The 25,683-nt window shown below is 43.4% G+C and overlaps 2 protein-coding genes and 1 non-coding gene across 4 annotated transcripts in view; 2 read left to right on the top strand and 1 right to left on the bottom strand.

The window, feature by feature from the left end:
* Positions 1–86: 86 nt before the first annotated feature.
* On the bottom strand, positions 87–20,763 carry Wbp4 (WW domain binding protein 4). 2 transcript variants are annotated; one of them, XM_013114060.3, is made up of 10 exons: positions 20,627–20,763; positions 20,102–20,174; positions 17,277–17,339; positions 17,060–17,183; positions 11,792–11,971; positions 10,001–10,047; positions 9,357–9,432; positions 6,841–7,031; positions 2,422–2,588; positions 87–444 (listed from the first exon to the last, which is right to left on the bottom strand). In XM_013114060.3, coding segments are annotated over exons 1-10 (1,131 nt in total). In that variant the 5' UTR covers positions 20,629–20,763; the 3' UTR covers positions 87–236. The 2 variants fall into 2 exon arrangements, with proteins under 2 accessions (XP_012969514.1, XP_040611971.1); XM_040756037.1 differs by having other exon boundaries at positions 295–461; positions 20,627–20,761.
* A 471-nt stretch (positions 20,764–21,234) lies between these two features.
* Elf1 (E74 like ETS transcription factor 1) overlaps positions 21,235–25,683 on the top strand; it is a 90,418-nt gene continuing 85,969 nt past the window's right edge. The window contains exon 1 of the mRNA XM_013114056.3: positions 21,235–21,359. The gene's annotated coding sequence lies outside the window, so the exon portion shown is untranslated. The remainder of the gene's footprint in view (positions 21,360–25,683) is intronic.
* Positions 21,390–21,461, top strand: Trnae-uuc. Its single transcript has one exon. It is a non-coding gene; the product is annotated as a tRNA-Glu (tRNA).

Here is a 25,683-nt window from a genome sequence, read left to right as displayed (position 1 = left end):
TATATAATTAGCAATTTTAGACACTGAACATAATACACTGTATTACAATGCAATGTGGTAGCTTCCATTTGAGGAATAAAAATAAATTTCACATGAAAAAAGATTTATTTTGATTCACATAAAATACATTTAGCATAAATGTAAACTGCAGCACTATATACAGTACCCAAAACACAGAGAAGCTTGGGAAGGGCATGTCCCCTCTGTCCACAGCAGTTAAAGGAAAAGCTTCCCAGTCACTCATCGTCACCTCGCTGTCTTAAATTGCGAGTTCTCCCATTTTCAATTTTTCTCTTTTTGAAGACTGGAGCCACCCCATCTGCTGCAACTCCCAGAGAAGAGACAGTTTTTTCTTTAAATACCACTTTGATTTCTCCAGCAGCAGCTTCTAGTGTTGACAGATATTCATTTTCAGTGCTTGGAAGTTCCAAGTCGACCTCTTCCCTGGAACAGAAAGAAAACTAAACCATAACCTGACAGATTAAGATAACTATTTGCATCTAAACCACAAACCAGTGAAGCACCATGAGCCAATTCCCAATGGTAACAACGAGGGAATCAGAAGCGGGTCATCAGAATACCATGATGCTCCGGTTTCGGCTTTTTTGAGATAGGGTCTCATGTAGTCCTGGCTAACCTTGCACTCTCCAATGTACTGGGGAAGACCCTGAGTCCCTGAGCCTCTGGCATGGGTTAGGTGTGCACTGCCCAGCTGCAGGTGATTGAAGATACTGATTTTAGTTTCACCACACTCATCTTTGACTCAGGTAGACATGTGCTAGGACAGGACTCTGCTGCACAAAGGGCATAGTATCTTGGAAAATACTCTGCTCATATTATGACATGCACCATAAACAGATAATAGGGAAGCTGTGGAGACAGATTTGCCATGGACTGACAAATTCCGAAGGTTTACATAACACAAGATGGAAAGAATGGAATCTTAATGTCCTATTGTGGAAGACCTAATGAACTATTTGCCTAGCATCTTTTTATTCTGGGAACTAGCCCTTCAACTATCTATATGGTTAGTCATAAACAATCTGGCTGGACCAGAAATCAGTTCCCTGCTTAACATGAGCCCATCAGTTCCCTATTCCCTAGACCAGTGGGTTTCAACCTTCTTAATGCTGCAACCCTTTAATACACTTCCTCAAGTCGTGGTGACCCCCCAGTCATGAAATTATTTTTGTTGCTACCTCATAAGTGTAATTTTGCTACTGTTATGAATCTTAATGTAAATATCTGTGTTTTCCAATGGTTTTAGGAACCTGTGAAAGGATTGTTTGACCCTGAAGAGGTTATGGTCCACATATTGAGAATCACTGCACTAGACAGTCAACTAACTAGTCTATGAAAGCGCTAGCTTATCAAATCCACCCATGATATTTCTGAACACAGAGCAGGAAGATCATCATATTCAGTGACTGAGACTATAAAGCCTGCTGGGGACCAAATATCCTATTTAGAGAAGAATTCAGTAGTCAGAGAATAAAGCAGGCAAATAGAGAAAATATGCATTCCAAAGCCTTCCCCTTCCCCCCTTTAGATTTTATTTTATGTGTGTAGGTGTTTTGGCTGCATGTATGTCTATAGACCACTTGAGTGAAATGCCCACAGAGGCCAGAAGGAGGCCTCTAGAGTTACAGTTGGTTGTTAGTTATCACTGTGGATATTGGGAACCAAACCAAGGTCCTCTCCAAGAGCAGTACGCACCTGCAACAACTTAAGGGATCTTTAAATAAATAAAAGCTTTTATTTTTATTTCAAGATAACTATACTTGCTGTCTTCTGTAGATGTAATGGCATAATCAGGAGTTCAAGGCTAGCAAAGTCTACACAAGACTTAAAAATCAAACCAACTGACTAACCAAGCAACCAACCAGAACAAAATCTACAGACACATAAAAAACAAAACTTTGAAGTATAGTGAGACCTGCAAGAGAGTAAGAGAGCAAAAGCGTTTTCTTTACATTCTGTAGCTAAGGCATCCTGAAAGTACTTACTGCAAGTATTCTTTTGATAAAAAAATGATGGTGAGTGTGTGTGAGTGTGGTCATTAGAAATGTCATGCTTTGGTAGTAAACAAAACAATCACTGATTTGTTTTTTTTTTTTAAGTTTCACCTATTAAAATTAAAACTATTCTAGAAATGTAAGGAAAAGCTACACTCCTCAGGAGCACAGCACACAGCTGGGCATTGGTGGCGCACGCCTTTAATCCCAGCACTCGGGAGGCAGAGGCAGGAGGATCTCTGTGAGTTAGGACCAGCCTGGTCTACAGAGCGAGTTCCAGGACAGTCTCCAAAGCCACAGAGAAACCCTGCCTCGAAAAACCAAAAAAAGGAACACACCACACTTGAGATTCTTGACTACAATGCGCTGAGGTGCAGGGGGAGGGGATGACCTCTCAGATACTTACTGAGACTCCGCCTCTTGTTTAATTTCTTGCCATTCTCCGTAAGGGTTCACCAATTTCTTAAGAGGTTTGGATTTTTCTTCATTTGTGATTGATGGATTCTGTTTTGGGGTACTTTTTTCTTTTTGTATTTCTGGGTCAGCTCTTTTCTCAGTACTTTTATTTTTTTCCTGAAATGCAAAGGCCAACAAATAACACACTTGAAGCAAAACCACTACATTCAACCTCCAAATCTAATTTCTTTAAAAAGTCTTAATAACAATCATTCACTTAATGGTGTAAGTTTCCACATAATACAATAAATGCCTGGTATACGGAACAAGTTCTAGGACAGCCAGAACTATACAGAGAAACTGTCTCAGGGGTAGGAAGGTAGGATTAGGATAACTCCCCCTTGTGGCAGAAGCAGTTTCCACAGATGTCCCGGGGCTGGTTCTTTGTGACATATCTTCATTGGGGTAAGAAAGCCCTTTAATCCACTTTAGTGTGCACATTATACATGTACTGGGTTTTCAGCCTCTTTGCAAATTACATGTCCATGGGTAGCTTGCTTGGAATTTCTTTTTTATTCTACAAATGGCTCTTAATTCATCTCCTATGTAGCCCAGGTTGGGCCTGAACTTCTAATTTTCCCATCTTAGTACTAAGATCTAATTTTCCCAGAATACTAAGATCACCAGAATTTGTCACCATGCTCAGCAACATGTTTTCTTGCTCCTTTTTCTCCGTGAGGCCCTGGCTGTCCTGGAATTCCCTATGTAGATCAGATGGTCTCAAACTCAGAGATCTGATGCCTCTGCACTGGGAATGAAGGCACATGCTACCACATCCCCAGACATGATTTTTGTAACAAATCCTCTGGCTTTTCCTTTTGTTGCTCCAAAATGAAGGTCAATGATTTTATTAACCTTCACTTTGAGCTGGGCGTTGGTGGCGCATGCCTTTATTCCCAGCACTTGGGAGGCAGAAGCAGGCGGATTTCTGTGAGTTCGAGACCAGCCTGGTCTACCAAGCGAATTCCAGGACAGGCTCCAAAACAATTCAGAGAAACCCTGTCTCAAAAAACTAAAAATCAAAACAAACAAACAAACAAACAAAAAACTCCAAAAAGCCTTGACTTTGTTTCAGTCACCTACTATTAAAATGTAAAATTCTGGTTTCAGATGGTGGAGTACTTGACACTCATGCAGAAGGCCCTAGGTTCAATTCCAAGCACAGCATAAATTGGGCAGTGTGGTGTATCATGGTAACTTTATCACTTAGGAGGTGGAGGCAGGAAGATCAGAAGTTCAAGGCCAGACTTGGCTGGAGAACTTGTCTTAAAATAAAAAAACAAAAACAAACAAACAAAGATGGAGAGATGGCTCAGTGGTTAAAAGCACTGACTGCTTTTCCAGAGGACTGGGGTTCAATTCCCAGAACTCACAGGGCAGCTCACAATTGACCAGACTGGCCCTGAACTCAGAGATCTCCCTGCCTCTGCCTCAAAGTGTTGGGATTAAAGGCATGTGCCACTACCACATTTTTACAATGGGTAGAACAATTATTATAGAAAGTAATTGGGTTACCTAATGTTAACTATGAATGGTGTGAGCTGGCTAGCACAAGGTCTTTGTTGCTGCTTCTTGACAATGTGATACACGTCTCCTCTTATATCCCATACAAACTGATGGAGTGGACAGAGGAATTCCAGGCAATGACAGGACCTGAAGGGTGGCTTGGGAAAGGTGTCTCTAGAGTCTTTAATATCCTACACTTTTGAGGCCAGTCATCTCAGCTCTGATTAGTGGTATAATGGTGTGTCTTCTTTAAGAGTATAACTGACAAGACTGTTTTAGCCCGGTGACCAAGGTGTGTGCCTTTGATCCCAGCTCTTGGCAATCTGTATGTATTAATTTGCTTTGATAAACACCATGACCAAAAACAACTTGGGGAGGAAAGAGCTTATTGGGGGCTGGAGAGATGGCTCAGAGGTTAAGAGCTATGCTTGTTCTTCCAAAGGTCCCAAGTTCAATTCCCAGCAACCACATAGTGGCTCACAACCATCTATAATGAGATCTGGTGCCCTCTTCTGGCATGCAGACATACATGCAAGCAGAATACTGTGTACATAATAAATAATTTTTAAAAAAGGGCTTCTTGGGCTTCCATGTCCCAATTAATGTTAACCACTCAGAGAAGTAGGGCAGGAACCATGGAAGAAAGCTGCTTACTGGCTTGTCCCCAAGCTCATGCTTATCTACTTTTTTTATACCTCCCAGGACCACCAAGCCTGAGGTGACACTAGTCACGGGGAGCTGAGCCTGCCCTCATTAACAGACAATCAGGAAAACACTACAAAGACAGGCCACGATGGGGAAGGCACATCCTCAAATGAAGTTCCCCACTCCCAGGTGTCAATTTGACAAAACCTAATAAGCACACCACATAAATGTGAAAGGAGAGATCTGACTCCAAATTTGTCCTCTGACTTCTAGAAGTATGTGCCAACCATGCACATACACAGTAATAGTCATAAAAAACACAACTAGAAGTACCAAGGATCACACACATGCACAGTAGTAATAATCAAAAATTAAATAAAAGGCATGATGCTTTCATTTTTTCCGTAGTCACAGTCCTCACAGAAAACAAAAAGCTAACCTTGTAGAAAATGAGTTTACTTCTTACTCAAGACCAATCTACCTACCTGTTCTAATTGATAGTTTTCTTCTTTCTTTGGATTCCCGCTACTACAAGTTTCTCTCAGTCAATACTTAGTCATCAGGTTTCATTCAATTTCCTTCTCTTAGGGAGGGTGTCACTATGTAGCCCTGGCTATCCTGGAACAGGTCTCAAACTCAGAGATCTGCCTGCCTACCTCTCAAGTGGCTTAGCATCTATTTGTCATCTTAGCCAACCATACTTAAAGTCTAAACTACTACTTTACTCCCTATGAGTTCTGCTACCCAAAATAGGTGGTCAAACTTTTAGGCGGGCACTGAAGACATCCCAACTGCTAAATTCCATGGATATACTTTCTTTCTTTTTCCATTTACTTAAAAAAAATTACACTTTTTGCTAGGCAATGGTGGCGCACGACTTTAATCCCAGCACTGGGCAGGCAGAGGCAGGTGGATCTCTTGAGTTCGAGGCCAGCCTGGTCTACAGGGTGAGTTCCAGGACAGCCAGAGCTGTTACACAGAGAATCTTTGTCTCAAAACCAAGCAAAAATTATACTTTTAAGAACGTTCATTTTTCTGGTGTGCATGTGAGTGTGCTGATATGCATCAAACTCCAAGGACAACCTGTGGGCATCAATTCTTTCCCTCTGCCTCCACCATGTGGGGCTCAGGGACGGAACTCAGGCCATCAGCGCCTTTACCGCTGAGCCACCCCCAAGCCCTTTTATACATGTATGCGGGGGTAGTGTGTGGGGTGGTTTGACTAGGGTGTAGAGGTCAGATGATAATGTAGGAGAGAGTTAAGTCCTCTCTTTCCATCATGGGGTGCTGAGCTACAACTCACGCCACGTGGCTTAGAAGCAAGCGTCTTTACCAGCTGAGCCACCTACCCAGCACAGCAGGCTGGAGTCCTGATGCAGTCTCCGTGTTTGGCTTATAGGACACCACTCGTCCTTACAGAGACCCTCATACCTCCACAAGTGAACTAAATAAATGATTACTGTCCACGTTACTCTCCTAATCTAGCTCACCTGTGCTGAGTAGTTGCTATTTATTAGCATTTCTATGTCTAGTCTAAGTATGTACACTGGCCAGACAGATTTCTGAATGGTACTGAAGCTTCTTAAAGTTACAAGGTTTAAGGCCAGGTGTGAAGAATGGCACATGACTCAATACCAGCACTCCTGAGGCAGAGAGATGTCATTTTGAGGTTAAGCCTGGTCTACATGAGTCCCAAGCCCTTCTTTTTTTTTTTTTTTTAAATGTTCTCTACTTTACATACCAACCCTGGTCACCCCCACCCCCACCCCTCATCCGTTGCTCCTAGAGGGTAAGGTTAAGGCCTTATCTTAAAAAATAAAAAAAGTTAGGGAGTTTAAAATAGGAATCTAAAATAGGTTCTCAAGGATAAAAGGTACAATCATTTATCCAAATGCCAAAATACAGTTGACTTCACCCTTATTTTCAGTGATTCATTTCAAGATCTCCAATGGATAGATGCCTAAAACCACTGAATCAAACCATACATACCCTCTGATGGTAAACTTTAATCCATAAGTAGCTATGGTAAGAGATTAACTTTAGTAGCAAATGGCAAGCTACTACAATATACTACAACAGAAGATTTCATCATGACATTCAGGAAGACATACAATTTAAAAAGTATGAATTGCTTTTTCCTACTTTCCACTTGGGGTTGGCCAGGAGTACAGAAACATGGAAGATGAGTCTGCCAAATGTCTGTGAAACGCGAACCTACCTTAAACTTGATTACCAGTTTCTTTGTTTCTGCAGAAGCCTCTCCTGCTTTCTTCTGCTCGCCATCAGAGTCACTGTGAGAATCTGATGACTTGGATTCTTCTAGGGTGTCAGGTGACTTCTCATTGTCCTTGCCAGAAGGCACATCACCCGTGTGTGGGATGAAATCATCAGGCTTTTCCCATTTGGATTCTGCTCAACACATTTTAATAACCATATTACATTTTTAGCAGTACTTCTCAGCAACGTAACAGTTTTTATCATGTACAATTATTAAATAGCACTGCATTTTTATATCTGTACTTTATCAAGACCCCGCTTTTTACTGTTCAGGAAACTTAGGACAATCTGCATTTACTAAACTCATAAACCCTACTCTAATGGGAAGGAACTTGGGAAGTGGGTGATAGTTTTAAGAACCTTCAGTTTACCTGAAAACAATTTCAAGAAACATACTAAGAATGACTTCACCAATATTTCTGGGAGTTCTCACAACAGAGTGACGAACTGAAGACACTTTCTTAGTAACGGAATCTCAACTGGCTGAACTTCGCTGCCATCTGTGTTTACTGGGCTTCTAGAGACATTCAAGTATTTCTGACTGTCTTGTTTCTACTGTAGTTTAATGAAGGGGAAAGAAAAACTACAATTTGTTATCCAACTGAGACAATTTAAGAGTGAAGGATACTAGGAGACAGAAGCAGGAGAATTTCTGTGAGTTCAAGGCCTGCCTGGTCTTCTTGGTGAATTCCAGACCAGCCAGAGCTATAAAGAAAGACCCTGTCTTAGCAAACAGGAGTGAGACTGGCTACTAATTACAGAGAGGATTAACCTCCTACCAACCACAGAGAACATACTCCTTTCTTTATTTTTTTTCTTTTTGAAGAATGACTATAGGCTCAGCCACTTCACTGGTAAGAAGTTGTGCACTGAAATCAAACTTGCATTAACTATATAGCCCTATTAATTAATAGGCTGTATGAACTCTATAATGTCCCAATGCTTTCCTTATACAGTACAGAAACAATGCTCTCACAGGACAGGACACGTATCTGTTTGAAGGTTTAAAGGCCATTTCTTCCTAAAAGATGTAATATAGGGTTTGGATAGTAAGAATTTAGAAACATACAAAAAGGAAAACACCCAGGCTGATGACAGAAAGCAGAGTGTGAAGACTGACAAGGCTAGACCACCAGTGGTACTGGCTGAGAAGCCTGAGGGTGTCTCTTTACTTCATCGTTCATAGGCGTAAGTATCAACACAAACATGGCCAAGTTTAATACCCTCTGGGCCTCCCAGTCACTCCTAGTCTTCAGGTGGATATATAGCTGAACATATGATGTATGCTGGCAGAAACAATAAATTATTTATAAGAAACACTGAAGACCAGCCGGGTGGTGGCGGCGTACACCTTTAAACCCAGCACTTGTGAGGCAGAGGCATTCGGATCTCTGTGAGTTCAAGACCAGCCTGGTCTACAACAGCTAGTTCCAGGACAGTCACCAAAGTCATAGAGAAACCCTGTCTTGAAAAACCAAAAGAAAAAAAAAGAGAACACATGAAGACTTAGGTGTAGTTCAATGAGAGGGTACTTGCTAGCATGTATTAGGTCTCAAGTTTGATACTCACCACAACAAAAGTTGAACTAGGTGATAACTATAGATACTTAAAAGGGAAATTATTATCAATTGTAAGACCCAGCCATTTTAGAGAGTTGAAGGTTTTTTTTTTTTAATTTGCAAATGCCTTATTAAGAATCTCATTAAGTGGACCTAGAGAACTGGCTCATTTTCCCCCCTTGAGACAGGGTTTCTCTGTGTAGCCTTGGCTGTCCTGGAAATTGCACTGTAGAGCAGTCTTGTCTTGAACTCACAGAGATCTGCCTGCCTCTGCCTTCTGAGTGCTGGGATTAAAGGTGTACATGGCCAATGCCCAGATCAACAGTTAATTTTTGTTGTTCTCACTGAGTACCAGGGTTCAATTCTAGTACCCACACAGTGACTCAAAACCATCCACAGGCTGGGCAGTGGTGGCTCACGCCTTTAATCCCAGCACTTGGGAGGCAGAAGCAGGTGGATCTCTGTGAGTTCGAGGCCAGCCTGGTCTACCAAGCGAGTTCCAGGACAGGCTCCAAAACAATACAGGGAAATCCTGTCTTGAAAAACAAAACAAAACAAAACAAAAAAAACCAACCAAACAAAAAAAGAATCCATAACTCCAGTTCCTGGAACTCTGATGCCTTTTGGTTTCCTTGGGGTTCCAGGGTCACATATGGTGAGCATAAATTCATACAGGTAAAATAGTCATACACATTAAAAAGCAAAAAACCAAAAGGGAACAATATTGATGCACAGTATATTTTATAAATAGAAATCTTTTAGTATCCCTTATAAAAGATAATATATACTTGTTACAAAAATTATTATTATGTTATAATTTCCAAGTTTGGACGATACATTAGTTCATATGCAGTTTTGGGTACAATTTTAAGTTAATATAATAAAAGATGACACTCACCTCCAGTTTCTGTATTATAATAATAGGTGTAACCGTCTTCACTTAAACCCTCTACCCAAATGGCCTTTGCTGCTGTCTAATAGGAGGGAAAAAAACAATACACTGAGAATAATGACAAGAGCTATCTACTGCATAACTAAGGAAATGTGGCTATCCTTTTCTTTCCACTTGGCACCTGGGAGTCAAGAGTGGTATAAAGATCTTGGCCACATGGCCTGGTTTTTGCTAGTCACCACTAACTTTTAAACAGAGAATGTCTCATTTCTCAAAGCCAGAAATTCTGTCCAGTTGGACAGACATGTAAACAAGAAATGACTGCAAGACAACTAATAATATTTATCCTGAATAGTTTTTTTTTTTTTTTGGGGGCAGAGATATCCCTGTTTCATCTCTACCCTGAGATCTAACAGAAGGATTATAGGAAGAAGGAAGCCAAATTGGGGCTTGAATAGAACTGCTTATTTGGAAATAAATTTGCTTAACAAAATCCTGCAAAAAGCCACAGCAGCAGCCAGAATTTGTTTAGCTCAGGGGCAGAATGCTGGCTATTCACAAAGCCCTAGGATCAATCCCCAGCACGCAAAACTGACCAGCCACCCAACCTGCAGGACCCCAGAAGCCAATCATAAATATGTAATAGTTACCTTCTTTAAGTTCCCTTGAAATCCTTCTGGCTTCTCCCACTGAGATGCTTAAAAAAATATACATATTGTAAAATAATTTTGCTTTAAAATAAAACAAGCTCCCAAAATTTAATTAGTAAAACTCCACAAGACAGACATTATTATGTACAAAACACTACAGAATAGTTTATTATTATTATTATTATTTTGGTTTTTTGAGACAGGGTTTCTCTGTGTAGCTTTAGAGCCTGGAACTTGATTTGTAGACCAAGTTGGCCTTGAACTCATAGAGATCTGTCTGCCTCTGCCTCCCTAGTGCTGCGAATAAAGTTGGGGGCTACCAATATAGTTTACTATTGAAAAAAATGAAAGAAACAACACATATCCTTAGTGATACTGCATAGAATACATGTGAATGTCATATAACCTAGAAGAAATGGCAGCCCAGGTACTCCATAACTTTTAAGTTATATTTCTACACACAGTACTTTCAAATTCCATTTTTATGGGATGGGGATTTAGCTCAATGGTAAAGAAAGCACTTGCTTGCTAAGTATAAGGACCTAGGTTTGAAATCTAGCATGGGGGTGGGAGTAGGGGAACAGGTAAACAGAAAATTCTTTTTGTATCAAATTTACTTTTTCTGCCATAAATTCTGTATTTCTGGAGGGTAAGATAAATAAATTTATTTGCCCCAGAATATACATGGAAAAATGTATTAAACTTTAAAAGACTACAAAAAATGTTTTTACTATTCCTACTGAAAAACACCACTATGTACTTTACTGAAACTTCTATTTAACATTATTATGAAGGAGAAATTCTCAAAATTTTAACAGTTACACTTATTTTTTGTGTGAGTAGGTGGAGTCTGGAAGACAGTTTGTTGGTTCTGGGGGCTGAACTCACGTTGTCAGGCTTGGAGGCAGGTACCTCACCTATTGAGTCACCTCACCAGCCCAAAGAGGAAAATCAAACAGTCAATTAAGAGAGTTATGCAAAAAAGAAACCAGCTTCTGGTTTCCCAAGATATTAGTTAGAAGACCTTTCCAGTCAAGTGGTGGTGGCACACGCCTTTAATCCCAGAACTTGGGAGGCAGAGGCAGGAGGATCTCTGTGAGTTCAAGGCCAGTCTGGTCTACGAGAGAGTTCCAGGACAGCCAGGGCTACCCAGAGAAACTCTGACTCAGGAAAAAAAAAAAGAAGGAAAACCTTTCCTCTTAGGCATTTTATCTCAAGACCTTTAAAAGTTATGACACAGATTGACACACATGGGAACGGCCTGAACTTCAGGTGAAATGCTTATTTCTGTAGAGTTCCAGTAAGTAAAGAACTTGTACGATTTTTGTTTTGTTTTTTTGAGACAGGATTTCTCTGTAACAATCCTGGCTGTCCTAGAATCCAGAAAATGGACCTGCCTTTGCCTCCTGAATGCTGGGATTAAAGGTGTGTACCACCAAGCCTACCTAGGAACTTTTAGGATTTTAATCATGATACTGATTTGTAATAAGTAGGGTATTCTTACAGCTTTTGCTTTTGTTTCCTTTTCTTTTGAGACATGGTCTTCTTACTCTGTACCCCAAACTGGCATGGATCCCACTGTGCATTCTAGCCTAGACTCTAATTTGTAGTAATCCTTCTGAACGCTGGAATTATAGGGTGTGCTTCATGATTAAAGGCATAATTTTCTAAGCTTTATGGAAAAAAGGAAATTACACTTTTTCACTGCTTAACATATGCCAATACTAAATCGATATTAAATAAAAATCTCGACACCTAAACTCTGTGTGGTTCTATGCCTCACCAGCATACCTCCTGTGATGAGATCATAGTAGTAACAGTGACCATCAGCTGTTACGCCTTCTACCCATCTCCCCTTCAAAGTGTCTTTCTTCTTCTTTTCCTTTTTCTTTTTCTTCTCTTTCGGTTGATCTGATGTAGAAGTGGGCTGGACAGTGCTTGTCACTGGTGATATACTCGGCTCTGTAATGTCTAGAAAAAAAGATGAGGAGGGGTGACTTTATCTATTTAATCGTTGCACTAATCAGAAGTCTGGCAAAGCCCGGCACAGTGACGTATGCCTTTAATCCCAATCTCAGGAGGCTGAGACAGGACAATCGTGTTTGAGACCAGCCTAGATAACAATTTTAAAAAACAAAACCAAAGTTTGACAAGATTATTTTTGGGAACTATACACATTATAATAAAGCTACCTGAGATACAATTGTAGAATATGTAAGAGGAGTGAAAAAAAAATAGTAGCTGTGAGGGTCACTTACTTCTATTACACATATGCACTAGACTGTGGGTTTAATCTCAGTGTACTATGAAGAAAACAAAAACCAAACAGTTTACTACTTATTCTAAACTTCATCTAAAATAAATCATGTCTGGGGATGTAACTCAGGGGCAGAGTGCTTGCTAACATGCATAGGCCTGGGTTAGACCTCCAGTCCTGCAGGACAACTGAGGTGGAAAAAGCAAACACATGATTTACACAGAGTGGTTTAGACACAGAACCAACTCAAGATTCCTGGGGCGTTTTTTATTAGAAGGTGTTACAGTAACTGAGAGTGATGGTGTGTGCCTCCTACAACTTGGGAGCTAGAGGCAGGAGGCTCGGGAGTTTTAAAGACCATCCTCAGTTATCAAGGGTTCTTGGCCAGCCAGAGCTACATGAAACCCTGTGAAAAAAACAGGTATCTTGCCCATACCAACAAAGGTCAATGTTGATGACAACAGGAATCGGTGTTAGAACATTGGGACATGCCATCAAGAAGTTACAAAGGCAAAGCTACTAAGCTACTTCCACTGGCTTCTTCTTCATGCCAATATAAATTCCAGGTCAAGAAGGGCAGTGGTGTCACTTGGCCTTAATCCCAGCACTTGGAAAGCAGAAGTAGGCATCTCTGAGTTTGAGGTCAGCCTGGACTAGAGAGCAAGTTCCAGGACAGCCATAGTTACACAGAGAACTCCTGTTTGGAAAAACAAAACAAACAAACAAAAGCACTCCAGGTTAAAAATTCCCCGGGGGGTGGACCTGTTAAATCTGACTACATGATTAAATTTGTTTGTATAACAAAATGAAAAGAAACAAAAGCAAAAATACGCATGCTAGAAAAATGAAAAAAATTAACAACAAATAAGTTAATGTCCCTAACAATGATTTATTAAAAAATTAAACATCCTAACAGAAAAACATACAATTCAGAGAATGAACATTTTCTTTTACTAATATACAAAGAAATGCAAATAAATATAGTTTTTAAAAATAGATTAATACTGAAAAATAGGATGAAATTCCACTCTTATCGATGGTATGTACATGAATGTGGAAAAACCTTTTAATGGCTTTCTGCTCCTGAGACTGCTAATACTCGATGGGTGGAGGTGCATGCCTTTAATCCCAGCACTTGTGAGGCCGAGGCAGGCAGATCTTTGTGGGTTTGAGGCTAGCCTGGTCTACATAGTGAGTTCCAGGATAGCCTCCAAGAGAAACCCTGTCTTGAAAAAAACCCAAAAAAAGGGGAGGGGGGGGGGAGGGGAGAGATAGCTAAGTGGTTATGACCACTGCCTGCTCTTCTAGAGGTTCTGAGTTCAATTCCACAACTATCCATAATGAGATTTGGTGCCCTCTTCTGGCCTGCAGGCATACATGCAGACAGAATACTGTATACATAATAAATAAACCAATCTTAGAAAACAAAAACAGACTGCTAATACTTCCAACACCAGTTAACAACTTTTTTATTTCTAGAAAAATATAAATTAGTCAAACATTTGTTTAACTAGCTTGGCATCAGCTATACTACAGTACATTTATCCTTTGATATTATATTAGCTTTCTTGTCCAGAAGATGAACTTACAGAGAAAAGTAAACACAGAAAGATATATTCATGATAGGCTGCAACATTTATTATTTTTTTTTTCATGACAGTATTTCTCTGTGTAGTTCTAGCTGTCTTGGAACTTGATCTGTAGACCAATCTGGCCTCGAATCAAAGATTCACCTGCTTCTGTCTCCTGAGTGCATGGGGATGAAGATCTTTAACAGAACATAATCCAAAAGAAACCCACAGGATCATCATGGCTCACATCTAGAATCCCAGCCTGCCTGACCACCTTGACTTTGAGGCCAGCCTAGGCTACATAGTGAATTCCAGGCTAGCCAGGACTATATAGTGAGACTCTATATCAAAACAGACAAACCAATACCCCCACCATGGACAGTGAGGTATTTGTATGTATATTCAAAACTAATCTGCTGTGCTGAGTGTGGCGGCATATACCTTTGATCAAAGCACTTGGGAGGCAGAGTCAGGTGGATCTCTGTGAGTTCCAGGCCATCCGTTATGTTTCAAAAAACCAAAGATTAACCTTAAAACGGCATTGAAATGAAATATTTTAATCTATATCTATATAAAATTAACAAGATGAATTTACAACTAACATTTCTCCAACTGTCCCGGAGATACCTATCTAATTTTCCTCTCAAAATGCTTTATGTTCAGCCGCGGTGGTGGCGCACGCCTTTAATCCCAGCACTCGGGAGGCAGAGGCAGGCGGATGGATCTCTGTGAGTTCGAGGCCGGGCTGGACAGACAGCCTTCAAAATGATACAGAGAAACCCTGTCTCGTAAAACCAAAAAAAAAAAAAAATGCCTTATGTTCAATTGGGTATAATGATGAATGCCTGTAATCCCAGAACTAGGGAGCCTGTCCAACATCACAGTGAATTTGAGGCCAGTCTGAATTAACCAGTGAGACTCCCATTCATTAATAAATAAATGACTTTTTGGAACTACACACCCCTTCTTTTTCTTAAATACTGGCATTTAGACTACATTAGACAACTGTTCTTATTTCATGAAAGCAATATTCTGCTTAACCTCATAATTAAGAGTCTTTTTATTAGAGACTTGGCTGGGAGTGGGCAGGAAGCCCTTCCCTACTGGCTTGTGCTGTATCACTAGGTGCTACTCAGGGAGTCGACAATCAGACTGCTCCAGTCCTTGCTTGCAGAAGACAACTTCTTACAGTGGCCATGGTTATTAATGGCGGGAGTCATAACTGGTTACTGAGAATAAATGATGACATAGTGTGACAACCCAATGCTCATAAAGGGATCTTCCACATCTCATCTCCTCTGAGGCTCAGGAAGCCTCCCTTAGGAAAAAGAGGTGGAAAGATTGCAAGAGTCAGCCTGGCGGTGCTGTTACACACCCTTAAGCCCAGACACAGGTGGATCTCTGTGAGTTGAAGGCTAGCCTAGTCTACAGAGTGAGTTCCAGTACAAAAACAAACAAACAAAAAAGACTGCAAGAGCTAAGAGATGGAGATGCTGTTTATTGTAGTGTGACACCCCTGCCCCTAATAACAGGATCACACCACCATCTTGGAATAGAGAATACCCACCCTGATCCAGTCATGGCAACAAAATAACTAAGCAACTGATACAGTGCTGGTCAAATACATGCTGACATTTTCCAAGAGGAGGGAAGGGACACTCACAGGACCAGTTCCTTCTTACCTAGGATTCTAGCTTCTATTCTATTATGTTAGAGCTCCCCGCCCAATGGGTGATTTTTTGGGAGTTAAAGGTTAACTGAAAAGAGGTTCCATGATGTAGAGTCCCCAAGGTAGCAATCTATGATGGGGTATGCTTTTGTCATGATGCAGCTGTTTGGGGTCATCCATGGGCCTATAAATAACTCCTCATTTATGGTGTTTAGTTAAGTCCAATAAAGTCAGTGGTTCGCAAAATCAAAAAAAAAAAAAAAAGATTATTTCATCACTGGAGCCACTACACAAGAGCAACAATCAAGATCTGTACCTGGTTTAGGAGCTTGGCTCCCAGCTTACTGTGGAGCTTTAGGGGGTCCCTGGTTGGTAGAGGTGCATCAGTGGGGGTTACCCTCTAAGTTTGCAGCTGCCTTCGGGCTATGGTCTGCTGTCTCTGCTTCTGGTCTGCATCCTGGGAATAAGCTTCCATCTCCAGCACCTACCACTGTGCTCTCCCAGCCATGTGACCCCAACTTCTGAAACTGACCACAACTGATAGTTTATCCCATAAGCTGTTCCTGTCAGGTATTTTGCTACCAGAAAAGTAACTAATACAATTTTTCATGGAAGAAAGTTCACAAAAGCTTCCTACTTTTGAGCCTAAAGTCAGGCAGATGGAAACATTCACTAACAACCCTTAGTCAAACCCTCAAAATAATCTGCCTGTTTGAGGTAAAGTCAATTATTTGTCTTAAAGGCAAATCCTTCATTGTGCAGCCAATCATATAAATAGATACAACTCAGTTTGGCCATGTAGAAAATGCATAATTATAACAAAAGCTTTTTTTTTTTTTTTTTGGTTTTTACGAGACAAGGTTTCTCTGTGTTGTTTTGGAGGCTGTCGGTCCAGCCCAGCCTCGAACTCACAGAGATCCTCCCGAGTGCTGGGATTAAAGGTGTGCGCCACCACCGCCCGGCTCAAAAGCTTTTTTTTTTAAATGAGCAGTGCCTGTAAACAATGAGTATCTAAAAAAAAAACCTCAAGATTTTGGAAATGAATCATTCAGCTAGGTTAGAGCTAGGTAACTGTAAAAGTAATATAACTAGAGGTGTCAAAAGATGAAGCCCTGAAAGACTAAAACAAACACGGGGCCAGCAAGATGGTACAGTGCATTAGGTATTTGCCACTGGGCTTCATGACCTGAGTCTGACCCACATGGTGGAAGGAGAGAACTCTTCCCAGTTGTCCAAAACCCATACATCCAGCAACACAAACAGATGAGGAAATAAATGATGCTAAAAGCAAAAAAGCCAGGTATGGTGGCTCCTGCTTTTTAATTTCAGAAGGCCTAGAGGGAGGTCGCCAAGTTCAAGACCAGCCCAGGATGTACTGGGAGACTGAACTCAACAACAGTACAAACCATATGCACTTCAAAGTCCACATTCTAAACCGGACTATGATGCACAATAAAAGCAGACAAGATTTCAAGTACCTAACTCCTACATGGAAATGAGTGAAAGAGCCTCAGCATGCACGACCTGTGCTGTTACTTTTAAAGGTCTTGTTGATGTTCTACCTGACTGTAAGCCAAGGCGTTTCAGATCCTCTTGGTATGCCTTCAGGGCAGCTGCCTCCATTGCAGCAAACTCCTTGGATGCCTTTTCTTCTTCCTTTGCCTTATCCAAGCTCTTCTGTTTAATCTATGTAAGACACATGCAAGTGGACGTGAGTGGACGTGAGAGACGGGATCAACACGTGCACAGAAAAGCCAACAACGAGCCAACTGAAATTACCTCGCTGATTCTCCTGGCCACATTTTCCTTGTGATTCTTTCCTCTCTCATGAAATTCAACACTCTTGAAAAGGAAAAAGGGAAAGCATCATTAAATTCACAGTAAACTAATACTGTAAATGTGGAACTGAGATAGGTTAAAATGGCAGAAAATATAGAAATGATGAGTTTTAATGCGGCTGACCCCTGTATCAAATGATGCTAGTGGTCTAAGCAGATTGTCCTGCTCTCTACTAGACGTTTTCTGGTTATTACAATGAGCAGGATGATCACACTAACAGGAGGAAGCATCAAGTACCCTCCTGACTAACTCAGGGAGTACTGGTGTATGGATTTAAAGGTCTTCAGTGTGGGGAACAGCTTTCAAGAAGAAGCATGCCTCAGCTGAGCGGGGGCATACATCTGTAACCCAAGTACTTTGAAGGCTAAGTTCAAGCTTCAGACCAGCTTAAGCTACTTTCAAGTAACACTCAGTCTCAAAAAAAAAAAAAAAAAAGACAGCAGTAACACAACAAAAATGCCCCAAACTAAAAAACCCAACTCAATAAACAAAAGCCCAACAGCAGCAACAACAACAAAAGCCACTTCCTTTCAACATCAATGATCAAAACTGCTTAAGCCTCTAAAATTTCATTTTCTGGTTTGTTGTATAGAGACATAAAGAATATCCTTAAAGATTTGGTCTTTAAAACATTCAAAAAAATAGATAATTAAAAAATTCCTCATTTGGGCAAGTAAGATGGCTCAGTGGGTAAAGGTCTTGCCACCAAGCCTGACGACCTGCCTCAGTCCCCAGGACCCTCGTGAACGCTGTCCTTTGGCTTGCATAATGAGGAACATGCAAACTAACACCTATACACATACCCACACAAACTTTAAAAAACTCCTCGCACTGTACAAAATGATGTAATAAACAAGGTTATCTATTGCAGCACTGTTTGCAGCAACAATCTTGTAGTCTATCTACTGGGGACTGGCTGAGTGAACTGCATACATTCCCACAGGCTTGTCACAGGAAAAGTGCTCACAGGCCCCTATGTATTGGCATGGAGACACCTTCAGGATATACGTTTCAGATACAAAACATAAAAACAAACACACAAACAAAACTCTGCTACCTGTCAGCATGATGGAATAAGGTGCATGCACATGAAAACAATGAAAGTATAGACACGGGGTGGGGGTGAGGTTAACTCTTGAAGAGGAACAGTAATTAGAAGGCTGGGGACACAGATGGCTGAGTGGACACTGGGGCCTACTTAAACAGTCAGGAATTCTCAATAAATTATACACGTCTGCTGATAAGAAATAAGAACTCCTTTAAATAAATGCTGTCAATCAAATCCTGTATGACACATTACCCAAGCTATTCTAATATACTCCTGTGAATTCCTCATTGAAACTGGGGTTTGTGAAGCAAACAATCATCTACTGTTCCTATACTGGGTTACCTACAGGTGATATACCATACAAAGAATACTATGTGAAAGGACCATTCTAGAAATATTGTTTGTAGTGAAACTACTAGATAGTTAGAGAGATGCAGACAAACTTCTGGAAAGGGAATTTATTTTCAGTAACTCATAAAATTCATTTTACTTCCTTGGTACCTTCAGGGATGGGTAATTTTTCACTGTGTGGTTTTAAAACCTCATGGTAGTTTTAGCAAGGACTAATCTAAGCCAAATAAAATAGGCACACTCTTTAGCAACAATCAGTAAGACCAAAACAGAAGAGCAAAGCCAAAGACCTTCCAGGAGATTTAAAGGTGTTTACCAAGGGAATACAGCAAGAAACATGGTGATATTCCCTTATGCGTCACAGTTCTGCCAAGTAATAAGGTAATGTATATATAAAATATCATTGCTTTTGGTTTTATTTCCTTTTGTTTTACTGTGTTAGCCCCCTGGCTGTCCAGCAACTCACTTTGTAAACCAGGATGGCCTGGAATTCAAGAGATCCATCTGCCTCTGCTTCCCCATTGTTGGGATTAAATTAAAGGTGTGTACTGCCATTGCCTGACAAGATAGCAGTCTTTAAAAAAATTATTTTGTGGATGTGTGCCTGTGTTATGTTCATAAGAAACTCATGATTATGGCTGCCCAGGAAGGTCAGAAGAGGCTGTTGGGTAACAGGGGCTTGTGAACTGAACCCCAGCCCCTCTGCAAAAGTGTAGGTACTTTGTACTGTGGAGTCATTTCACCAGCCCCCATACTCTAGCTTTTAATGTTTAAAATAGCACGTTTGTACTGTTATGACATTTATGGGAAGAACGCCAGTTGACTTTTTGCTTTATGCCTTAAAAGTCAGAGGTAGGTTACAAGCACTATGTGTTGCTATTTCTGTTTCATGAGAGGGAACAATGATGTTCTCCCAAATCTCTCTGGAGAGAAGGAAACCTACAAGAAAAAGCGTAAAATTCTTTTTAAGAGGTAGGAGTCCCGAAAACCTGGATGAGATTACCCACTCACGGCTCATTTCCTCAAATGACACAGAATTAGGCCTTGAAATCAAAGTTTGATGAAGAGAAGGCTATAGCTTTCATAAGGTGGGAAAAAAATCAAACGAAAGAAATGGCGCACGCCTTTAATCCCAACATTGGGGAGGCAGAGGCAGGCAGATCTCTGTGTGTTCGAGGCCAGCGGGGTCTAAAGAGCTAGGTCCAAGGCAGACTCCAAAGCAGAGAAACCGTCTCAAAAAACCGAAAAAAAAATCCAGAGATCTTTCTAAGTTTTGCAAAATCAAGAGCTCTATAAAGTGGTTTGTAAACTCTAATTAGACTAAAAAGCAGCACGTCACTGGGGTATTTTACGAGAAATTTCATACAGGCCGGTTGTCTGCTATCCAGCACTTGCAGTAATCGCAGAATTTCTTTGGTTGTGACTTCCAGTAGTCGGCCCTGAAGAAAGAAAAACAACTCTAAGTTTATCCAGAAATTGAAGGAGAACCGCTATGCCCTTTAAAATGTGGGATATTGGGCTGCCGGCTGGCTTTTGTCTTAGCAAAGCCGTTCTATCTATTATACACACGCGGGGCCAGATTCCCCGTCACCCCGCTTCTCCTCGGGACTGCCGCAGAGACGAGGGAGTCGAGAGTCTCAAAGCAAAGCATTTCCCTTTCCCGTCCCCTTCTTAGCTAATTCCCTCTCTCTGGGGACGTCTGCAGCCACAGCGCCACTCGCGTCCCGGGACTGGCGGGCAGGGGCCGCACCCGAGGGCCCGGCTCCCAGGGCGGCCGCGTCTCCCCGAGAAGCAGCCCGGCAGGTCGGGCGGCCCCGGGCGAGCGGAGCGGAGGGGCAGGAGGAGGAGGCCGCACGCGGGCGCCGCGAGGCTCAGGAACGACCCGACTCACATGACCGCGCCGGCTCCGCGCGTAGCCCGGGATCCCGCTCACTGGTCTGGTGCTCCGCCGCCGGCGACAGCCGGGACCTCGGGACCTCCGCGTCCCCGACCCGGCGTTCCGCGGCCGCGCTCGCTACGGCAGCCGCGAGGGCCCAATCCGCGCGCGCCGTGTCGCCGCCTCCTCCCCTCCCCCACGGGGCGGTACTCGCGGCGCCTGAGAGGTGGGGTCGGTATAAAGGGGTTGAGGTCACCCAGAAGGGACCAAAGCGCCACGGCACCGGGAGCTCCGGGTCTCGAGCGCCCTAGCCGAGCTCCATCCCGAGGTCCTCGCTCCTCCCGGGATCCAGAACCTCCACTCTCGAGCTGGCTCGCAGCCCAGAAGCTCGGCCTCCGCCCCCCCACCCTCCGCCCTCCCCACGCCGGGCGCAGCTGTTCCCACGGACGGCGCCGCCTTCGGCTTTGCCGGCTAGCGCGCTCGCCCTGTGACCGGGGAGCAGCCCGGACCCGAGGGCTGAGAAAGAAAGGCGCGCAGCCGTCGGTTCCGGAACCGCACCGGGGCTCCGGGCTTCGCCTCAAAACTTTCCAGTGGCCCAGCGGTCCGCTCCTCGCCCCCCCCCCCGCCACGCCCGCCCGCGCGCTCCGGCGGGCTCGTTCCCGCGCGCGTGGGGACAGCGGCCGCAGGGGCGGCTTCGGCTCTAAGGCGGCGCAGCAGCTGCAGCGGTGGCTTGGCTGACGCTAGTCAGGTGGGTAACGGCGGTGCTCCTTGCAGCACTTCCCATATGGTCTAGCGGTTAGGATTCCTGGTTTTCACCCAGGCGGCCCGGGTTCGACTCCCGGTATGGGAACGGCGACTTTTTTCTTCTTTCTACCTGGCTGTAGTCTTGATTGTCTCTTTTTCGGGGCTGACTTCTGTGTCGGGGTCGGGTGAGTTTGTAAAGGTTCGCTGTGCTGATCGTGGGGCGGGCCGCTGGCTCGCGCCGGGCGCGCTCGGGTTTCCCCCGCGCTCGGGCAGGCCGGTGCGGGAGGAGTTTCGCTTTCCCCGGGGCTGCTCCCCGCCCTCATCCCGTACTTTTCCAGGCACTCGGGAGGTGATGATTAACTGGGGCCTCGCCTTATCTACACCCCACCCCCCGGGCCCCCTCGGCCCACACCCTGCTCGGCCGCCCCCTTCCGAATCGGCTGGCCGGGGCGTGCCCGCCCGTCCGCCGTGCTCCACTTACTGTCAACAGCGACTCCAGACCCCCCTCGGCTCTCCGGCCCCCGCCGCTCCCTATCGCCGGCCCCCGCTGGTCCTTATCGCCTGCCCGACCTTGGGACCCCTGCTGCGTGCACCCGAGCCCGCTCCACTGCCTTCCCCATAAGCACCCCAGCCTCAAGACGAGGCCTTCGCAGAAAGTCTCCTTTCTCCCTGTACAACGAGCCGCGGAGAAGAGAAATGCCACTGTGATGAGAGATGTCTTTAAAGAACAGACTCCACTTTCCGGGAGGCTCTTGGAAGCGTCACTGATTAAAAAAAAATCATGGGGTGGGTGGAGGTGGAGCTTTGGAGGACAGAAAATTAGCCCGGAGACTGGGGAGGGGATGGTAAAACAAAGTTGCACTGTACTTTTAAATATAGAAGCCCTGTGTTTATTACAAAGAAGGGGCCCAGCTGTGTCAGCAGCCTGAGCGCTGTAAAGGAAACAAAAGCGTTATCTTAAATGCAAGTTGAAATGGGAAAATCAGGGCAGCTGTAGTGTTTAGTCTGTTGGACGTTTGGGCACAAATAAGGAAAAACTGACTCCCGCGGATGCGTTCCTACTCAGAGCCATCACCAAGCAGAAGTTTTGGTTGTTTTGTGTGTTCCCAAAATATTTTATAAACCTTAACGGGCTGAGTTTGAAAATAACTGTTAATGTGATCGGTATGATTAAGAATTAATTAACCCTTCCTTGTAAAAACTAAAACCAGAAAGCCTCGTTAGCGAATATTAAAGTTCTTAAGTTAAATATCTGAGTGTGACCCATGTCAGGGTCGTGTGCGGCCCCCCCCCATGTTTTGAGGTTCCTGACGTTCAGGAACTTTAGGTTTGGGGGTAGTGCTGGATAGAGTCACGTTTTGGCTCCCGCGGTTAGCTGTGGCACCTTGTGGAGGTCTTTGACCTTGAGTATATTGTAACTTAAGAGCCCTGCGTTCTGTGACATACTGTCTTCATCTTCATTTTTAGCATGGTTTGCCGCGTGGCTCAAGATGGCCTAGAACTCACTAGGAGCCCAGGCTCCTGGGATTTGCCATCCGCGCCTCTGCCTTGGAAGCAGTGAAGGGCTTGCAGGCGTAGGCCTCAAGGCCTAGGTTAAGATTCTTTCTGGGGCTGGGGTAAGCAGGGCAGGTTGAGACATCTTCTCGTGTAGCCCAGGGTAGCCTCAGAATCTCTGTGGTGATGAGCAGAACCTTGAACTCTTGATCCTCCTGCCTCTTCAGTGCTCGGGTTCCAGGCATGTGGCACCAGGCCTGACTCGATTGTCAGTTAAGAATTTTTTTGTGCACGTTTTGCCTGCAAGTGCACGGCGTGTGTTCCTGGTGCCCAGGGAGGTAGAAGAGTGTGTCAGATCCTATAGAACTGGGGCTATGGATGCCTTTTGGCAACTATGTTTGCGTGTTGGGGAATCGAACCCGTCTCTGCAGGAGCAGTAAACGCTCCAATCCTGTCCACGGCCCCCTAGATCCTCCCTAACAGCACACGTCTCACAGAGTGTAGATAGATCTTGAATAGGTAATGGGAGTCGAAGATTTTCATCGTAAACTTAAGCATGTTGTGTCATCAAGAGCCAGGTACTAAAGTCTTCTTTATTTCGGGTTTGGAAGGAAAGGCACCTACCCCTGCTTTGTTTAATTTCTGCAAGGGCTTGACTGGTACTAAAATCCATGTCATAGTTAACTGAACAGTACAAGATTGCAGGGAGACAGGCTGCCTTTGGGGTGAGTTTAGGGGCGGGGCGGGGTGACAGCACTCCTGCTTGAGATGCAGATGTCCTCTCTCTAGCTCTGGGCCAGGTAGGAAGCTCAGGCAGTTCTGCCTGTGGAATTGCTCCTGGAGCAGGGAGATGAGGCGGGGTTCCGATCAGGAAAGGGCAAGAATGGAGAGGATTTGCCTTACACCCTGAAGAACTGGTTGGATTTCTCCCAGCGGGGAATGTAAGTCATAAAATCTGAGGTGGGGGGACCCGAAGACCAGGAGGCTATCAGGAAGTCTGTTTGGCAGGCACATTGTGCCTGGAGGGAGACGGTGGCACACCAACAAGAATTTTAAATAAACTTTGTCTAGGTTACAGGTTCTTTTAATCAAAAAGTGACCTATTATATCAGCAGAGTTTTAAAGACATCTTTGTCTCTGCTTTCTGTTGTTGTTGTAAGACTGACTCTTACTGTTATAGCCCAGGTAACAGATGTGTTCCACCACACCCAGCTTTGTCTGTTTGAAAAGTTTGAATGCAGCTATGTCAGGTGAAAGAAAGAAATCTTACTTCAAAAGACTCAGGCAATACAGGAACATGGAGAATATTTTGCACCTGTAGGTTTTATAGTTAGGAGTTAAATATTTTCAAATTAATAGAATGGAAAAAGCAATTCATTAGACTTTATAAGAATGAAATATGGATATAAATCATGAAAGTGATTGAAGTGTCCTTTGCAGGACCTTGATAATTCCTGGATAGTTGGGAAGATATAGTCAATAAATCCATGAAGATTGGTAGTGTCTTTTAAACCAAAAGCCATCGCTAGTGCTGTCTAAAATGTTATTTCTAGACCACTAATAGTTATACCAACCGAGTGGTGCAGTTCACCCAGTACCGTTGCTACTGTCAGGTGCAGTCAGATTCGGGAAAGCTCAATGGAGGTTGAGAACACCTGTGATGATGGAACTGTAAGACAGTAGGAGACAAGGTGGTTAGGAACATTCAATGACCTTCCCTCTGTCCCATGGCCTCTGTTTACCTGCCATTTTACTACATTTCTGATACCATTGGCTCTCTTGTTCATTCTGGAATGTGCCTCTGAGTTCGTTCTCTCTCTCTCTCTCTCTCTCTCTCTCTCTCTCTCTCTCTCTCTCTCTCTCTCTCTCTCTCTCTCTCTCTCTTTCAGTTTCTGGTTGTTTGAGACAGGGTTTCTCTGTGTAGCCTTGGCTGTCCTGAAACCGTGGCTGTCCTGAAATTTGCTCTGTAGAAGAGGCTGGCCTTGAACTCAGAGGTCTCTGGAAGCTGGGATTAAAGGCTTGTACCACCACCACCCAATATTTGTTTTCCTATTTCCAACTCTCAACATCTCAGGTCTGTCTTACGTTCTCAGAGAGGCTTTTTTTTCCTGGTCACATTAATTAAACTCTCATTTAGTTAAATTCTGGCTAATAAACCTTGTTCATTTTTCTTTCCTTGTTTGCCTTTTACTATTGTTAACCTGTTTGTCTTTTTAAAATGAAAAAAATACTTATTCATTCTCTCTCTCTCTCTCTCTCTCTCTCTCTCTCTCTCTCTCTCTCTCTCTCTCTCTCTCAGGACTCAGTTCCTTTCCTTCTTCATGTGGCCTTGGGATCAGACTCAGATTGTCAGTCTTGGTGGCCCTGGAATCAGACTCAGATTGTCAGTCTTGGTGGCCCTGGAATCAGACTCAAATTGTCAGTCTTGGTGGCCCTGGGATCAGACTCAGATCGTCAGTCTTGGTAGCAGGTGCATTTGTCTACTGAGTCATTTCACAGACCCCTTTTAAAATTTTAAACAAAGCTGGGTGGTTGTGGCCCAGCACTTGGGAGACAGAGCCAGATGGATCTCTGTGAATTTGAGGCCAGCCTGGTCTAGAGAGGTAGTTCCAGGACAGGTTCCAAAGCTACAGAGAAACCCTTTCTCAGGGGAAAAAATGATACAAGATCATTTTATGTGTATGAGCATCTTGCCTTCATGCATGCATGTGTACCACTAGGGTGCTGGGTGCCCACAGAAGAGGGTGTGTAATTAATTCCTTTGGAGCTGGTGTTGGGATGGATGTAAGTCACCACTAGATGTTAGGAACTAAACTTGGGTCCTCTCAAATGCT

Source organism: Mesocricetus auratus, unplaced genomic scaffold (assembly GCF_017639785.1).
Source record: "Mesocricetus auratus isolate SY011 unplaced genomic scaffold, BCM_Maur_2.0 Super-Scaffold_2245, whole genome shotgun sequence".
Classification (NCBI taxonomy): domain Eukaryota; kingdom Metazoa; phylum Chordata; class Mammalia; order Rodentia; family Cricetidae; genus Mesocricetus; species Mesocricetus auratus.
The sequence above is the reverse complement of the archived record's forward strand: the minus strand, read 5'-3'. Positions and strand labels throughout refer to the sequence as shown.

Coding starts and splice junctions, on each gene's coding strand:
- Wbp4 (XM_013114060.3), bottom strand. Junction 10,048..11,791: donor CTATGATCTCATCACAGGAG/GTATGCTGGTGA, acceptor TATTTTTTTAAG/CATCTCAGTGGGAGAAGCCA. Junction 2,589..6,840: donor AACTGGTAATCAAGTTTAAG/GTAGGTTCGCGT, acceptor TTTGCATTTCAG/GAAAAAAATAAAAGTACTGA.